The sequence below is a fragment of the Erigeron canadensis genome, chromosome 4 (genome assembly GCF_010389155.1).
Source record: "Erigeron canadensis isolate Cc75 chromosome 4, C_canadensis_v1, whole genome shotgun sequence".
Lineage (NCBI taxonomy): Eukaryota > Viridiplantae > Streptophyta > Magnoliopsida > Asterales > Asteraceae > Erigeron > Erigeron canadensis.
This window is the reverse complement of record NC_057764.1, coordinates 1,715,395-1,721,116: the sequence shown is the minus strand read 5'-3', so window position 1 is coordinate 1,721,116 and position 5,722 is coordinate 1,715,395. Positions and strand designations below refer to the sequence as shown.

Sequence of the window (5,722 nt, the reverse complement as noted above, 5' to 3'; positions counted from 1 at the left end):
TTTCACTTTATAAAATCTGTCGTCTTGATGGGCCAAAAAGGTCAAATTCAAAAAACTGTTCTTCTATTCTTTCAAGACAATGACTGCTAAATTTGCGGAGATGCACCGAAAGCAAGCACATTCAAAGTGCAGCCAGCTTCTCGTCATCATCATCATAACTTAAAAATAATTACTACTACAATAGTACTCCATTTCAACACACACGAAAGAATTTCAAAAATATCATGGCGTTTCTCATTTCTCTATTTCTTGTCACTTGTTTGTGTCTCATGTCGGCTCACTACTCACTTCCCGTTTGTCGCAACTCGTGTGCTTCTATCAAAGTCGACTATCCTTTTGGTATCGACGATGGTTGTGGCGTCCCTCTCTATCGAAACATGCTCAATTGTTCGACCCCCTCGACCCCTACACCAACCAACATTATCAACAACAACAATACTTTCCTCACCCCAACCATTGGGACGACACCACCAAGTACTCCCATAATTACGGGGTCTGGAGGTCTATTTTTCCAGACCCCGTCTGGGAGCTACAAAGTCGAATCCATTGACTATGGCTCCAAAACCATAACCATATACGACCCTTCCATGACCACATGCACAATTCTTCAACCTCACCATGACTTCATTATGTCTGATCTTCAATCCGCTATCATTCCACCCTCTCCTGATACCGTATTTGCCCTAATTAATTGCTCGATCGATTCCCCAGTTCTTAACCATTATAAATCTCTTTGTTTCAACTTGTCTACTCATTACTCTTGTGAAGAATTATATTCCTCATGTACTTCCTTCAAAATCTTTCAAATGTTCTCAAATGACACAATAACTACTAATACTCCTAGTTGTTGCTTTACGTCATACAATACTTTGAAATTTATGAGCATGAATATATTGGATTGTACGCATTATACTAGCTTTTACGATTATAATGATGTGGATAAAGAAGACGACGTAATGAAGCCTTTGGATTGGTCTTATGGGATAAAGATGTCGTATAGCTTGCCTGATACGGGTTGCGATAGATGCCAGCGATCAGGTGGAACGTGTGGATTCGATGTAGAAACCGAAGGGATGTTGTGCATTTGCTCCCCTACCCTTAACTCCACAAGACAATGTGGTACGTATATATGCATTATTTATGTGTATTTATATATATGTATCATTTTTATCAAGTATATATTGATGAATTGGTTCGTGATAGATAAACGAAGATGCAGTAATTAAATTGTCTTATTTCTTTTTTTCTTTCAATAATAATTAGGCGCAGGTACAATTGCGGCCGCTGTAGGGATCAAGACCAGACTACAGGGTGGAAACGGATTATTATTGTTACTACTACTCCTATTTCTGTATCTCGCTTTGAGACCTTGACCATTATTGATTAATGTTCTTGTTTTGTTTTTAACTAGTATTTTGACCCCCGACGTTGTCAGGGAGATATAACAATCCGTAAAACATATATCGTGCATAAGGGCGGTAATAAATACATAACAATAAACGTGCGTTAAGAATTGTGGTGGTGGTGTTGATAGAATGAAAAATTAAAATTGGTACAAAATGCATTGGAAAATTGAAGGGGTAAAAAGTTGGAAAAAAGAAGTTGTGGTAAAGTTAGTGTCAAAAACTTTGAAAACCAAAAATTTGTGGTATAAAGTTGTAATTAGAAGGCTAATTCTAAAAAAAATGAAAGTTTGTGATAAAAGTAAAAAATTTAAAACTTTTGTGATAGAAATGAAAAAATAAAAGAACTATAAATAAAAAAATTTTAAAAAATCACTGTAGATTTGAAGACCTTAATTGTTACATATTTAATAATAATAATATCACATGTTTAGAAAGTGAATATACAGTGAAAATCACTCCAACCAAGGAGTTTCTTAATACAAATACGAGTACCCGAGTATGGTTATATTTCTCAAAAGTTTTTCAAAGAGCTTTAAACTAAATGCTCTTAAAGTGTTAAAAGTTTTGTTTGTATCTAACTTTCGTTTCAAGAGCTTTAATTTTTTATAAAGCTTTTAATCTATAAAAGTTACACAAATACTTTTTGAATTAGCAGTAAGTCCCAACTAATACTAGATGGGTGCTGAAGACACCTCTATGTCAATGGTGAGTATACTTTGCAACACTATCACTTAATCTGGACGTGACCAGTTTAGAGTGAGTAGTGTACCAGGTTAACTGGAATGTTACTTATAATAAGTAAATACAATGCAATAATGTAACTGACAAGTATATATAATTGGTGAGACAATATGTAATTTTCAAGTGTATTTTATTAATTGATTATTAAATAAAATACAAGGTTGTTGCGGAACCAAGATAATACAAAGATGTAAATATCCTAACAACCTATGAAATACAATTGATCTATACTTAGAAATTCTCCTAACAATCGAAACACTTAAAGTTGTAAAATGTTCCTTTTTACGATTGAGAGAATATTGCACAAATTCACCAATATTGCAGAATGTATGTGTTTGCAAAGTTGTTGAAATGGTTGGGCAAGGACCTCTATTTATAGTCGAAGTATGAGCATAGGGATCTTAACTTCGACGTACAAATATGGTTGACAGCACACAAAAGTATTAGTAAATAATCCTTTGTGTGTGCTAAATAAAGTAAGACAAAAGGTTACTTTATTCAACCACTCTACATCGTTGCACTTTTATCCACAGACAAGATTATTGTCCGGTTAAAAGGATGTGGTGTAAAAGATCCTCCTCGTAATCAGTGTAAAGCTTTGTAAAGGCATTTATACTGAATGATCTCCAGTTGATTGATCTGGTGAAATGTCAACTGGGCTTCGCTGCCATTGCCATTTCCTTTCTTCCACTTGTTGTCTTCAACTTCAACTGGAAGGTCTTCAGAATCATGTCTTCAGATCTCAACTGGAGGAAGTCATTGGTTGCTTAAACTGTACAATGCAACTGGACTTTTAATATTTCGGACAATTCTTCATGCTCTCCAGATGCAGCTGGAGAGCTCCAGTTTATAGTCAAAACTGGACCTAACAAATTCCCCCTAATTGTCCTGAAATATTGCCAAGTATTTTCAAACTTGTTTCTATACAAGTGTAAGTTTGAAATACTTGTGTTTGATAAAACCTATTAAGTTTCCAAGACATTTTTATAGATCATCAAATGCCTTGGGTTTAATTTTAATTGTTTGTAGATCTTATCAGTTATCTAACTTGTGAATTACAATCTGGCAACTTGTATATACACAATTTTACAAAGAAGTTACAAGAGAGTAAATAAAATTACAAGTAGATAGATAAAAGGAAAACTTAAACAGATGGCCCTTCGCCAGTTTTCCTTCTCTTGGTAATCGATGAGATTGGCGTTTGTCTTCAAGATCAAGGCCTAATCTTTCTTCAATGTTTTCCTTGAACTTGATCAGATTTTGCAATACATATTCCCAGCCTTTTTCTACCTTGTTCTTTCGCTGCCTACTCTCTAGCAAGCTCAACATCTCCACATGCTCTGAATGACCATACTGATGGACATCAAGGTTCTCAGTGGTTCTTTTGGGTCCACCAAAGTATTGAACCTCAACAACAAAATGTTTGGCACCAGGTTTGATTGATACTTTTACATCAGTGATCTTACCTTTATTGTGCCTTCGACGCTATACATCAGATAAGTATGTGCGAGCCTCTGATTCATTGGTCAGCTTTATCTTACTTGTGCTCAGTTTGTGAGTAGCAACTCGAATATCATCAGTTGTTGGTTCAGATGGTTCTACCCAAGTCCTCAGATTTGCATCTCTTGATAAGGCTTTCTGTTTTCTTTCTTTGGACTTGGGTGGAGTTAATACTTTGCTGACCACCTTCTTAACTTGTTCAATCCTTTTGAGAATCCCTTCTGACCTTATCTCTTTAGCCTTTTCCACCGATACATTCAAACACTTGACATCAAGACCAACTTCATCATCTTGGTAGTGTTTGTCCAGTTCTACTTCAAGCATTTCCTTCAGGGCATTGACAATCCTTGGATCTTCTTTTATTTTCTTGTATTCCAACAGTTGCAAGCCAAGGAGTTGTGCGTCAGTTACATCAACAAGAGGGGTTGGAAGATTTTTTCTTGATTCAAACTGATTGGCCTTCATTTGTTTCTTCCTTTCCTTGACCAGATACCCAACCCTTGCTAATTTCTGACTTTCGATTTTAGTAACTGGAGGTAATTGATCAATATTGCCAGTTTCCAAAATGGGTGCATCGGCGGAAGGTTTCTTAGAGTCCTCAGTTGCAATGGCCTTTCCTTTATCCACATCCCCCCTAACCACATCATCAAAAGATTCAATTACCTGCTCACCAGCCTCAGTACTGGTAGCAACAACCATCTCCTTCCCTGAACCTGAAGCTTCAACAAGAGTGCGGAGGGCACGAACAGACCTTTCCCCCTTGGCAGCATCTAGTCCTTGCCTAATAACTTCAAAATCGGCATGACTGGAGGGCAAGCTATCTAGAGGCTGCCATGATTGCATGTTCTTGCACTCTTTGAAGACTCCACATAACATGCGAACTGTCCTCCATAGATGATTAATCTCTTGAGACTGAGTCATGACATTTCCACAAGTGGTGTCTTGACTCTTTTGAATCGCTTGAAGTATATTTAAATCATCTGGGGAGAGCCCAGTTGCCGGTGCTTCCTTTCCAACTTCTCCTTCCTATTCTTTGCCAGCTTCAGTGGTCAGTTTTTCAATTGCAGTAGTGTGATCAGATACCTTGCTGGCTAATGTATCCAGACTGCACCTCAACTGATTGATCTCAGATGTTATGGGGGTGAGATCAACCTGGGGCGCTGCAGTCTTGGTGATCTCAGATATCACCCTTTCTATCAAATTATTCTCCCTTTCAGCCAAGGTATTTTCAATTTTCTGACCAACTGAAGTGGCCAACTGGTTGCCAAGCTCAACAACATCTAGACCAGGTCTTTCAACAAGTAATTTGACCTGTCTTTCTAATTCGTTTAACTCAACCTCTGATGATCTGACAGTATTGTTCAGTAGGTTGGTGATGGATGTGTATACCTTTGATTGAGTTAAGTCAAAAGCTTCATTCTAAGAAGTAGCCAGTGAATTGCAGCTGATGACTAACTCGTTGAGCTTCCTGAATACCAAGTCCTCATTGCCAGAGAACTTGTTAATCCCCAAATCAACCACCCTTACATTAGTGATGTGATCCTTGTGGTATTTGGAGAGGGACTTGGTATTCTTGTCCAGTGTCTTCTGAATATCCTCCACCCTTGTTAAAAGGTTTGAGATATCGGTTTGGAAAGACACGAACTGGCTGTCCAGTGACGGAGGGGAAGGTGTCACTGGACCTGCTCGGAATGCAACAGGTACAACTGGAGGAGTTACATAAAGTGAAGGTTCTCCAGTTGTTGTTGCACCAGCTGAAGAAATAAAAGTTGTTGAAGAAGGAAAGGGAAGAGATTCAATGTGATGTTCATGCTGAGAGTGCTTAGGTGTGAACGTCGGCGACGGTGGAGTAAGAATGTGTCTATTTCTAGGCACATTCATGGATGAAAGTAGTTGTCGAGAGGCGAATGTTGGAATTTCTTGTAAGGAGGAGAAGTCAAGTGGTGAAACTGAAACTTGTGGTTCTTGGGGCTGACCAAGGAGAGAAGGGAGCTGATCAAGTACAGTTGCATCAGCCATCACCTGGTCAGATTCAGTCTCAGATGAATCCGAAGATTCAAGCTGAAACTCACCCT

At 38.0% G+C, this 5,722-nt stretch overlaps 1 protein-coding gene across 1 annotated transcript; it reads left to right on the top strand.

Annotated features, from left to right (window-relative positions):
- Positions 1–220: 220 nt before the first annotated feature.
- Positions 221–1,470, top strand: LOC122598638. Its single transcript, XM_043771224.1, has 2 exons — positions 221–1,119; positions 1,264–1,470. The coding sequence occupies exons 1-2, from the start codon at positions 225–227 to the stop codon at positions 1,371–1,373; spliced, it is 1,005 nt and encodes a 334-aa protein (XP_043627159.1). The 5' UTR covers positions 221–224; the 3' UTR covers positions 1,374–1,470.
- The last annotated feature ends 4,252 nt before the right edge of the window (positions 1,471–5,722 follow it).

Excerpts from the sequence above, each read along its gene's own strand:
- LOC122598638 (XM_043771224.1), top strand. The coding sequence starts at position 225 with ATGGCGTTTCTCATTTCTCTATTTCTTGTCACTTGTTTGTGTCTCATG. Across the intron at positions 1,120-1,263 it reads TAACTCCACAAGACAATGTG|GCGCAGGTACAATTGCGGCC; the intron begins GTACGTATATAT and ends AATAATAATTAG.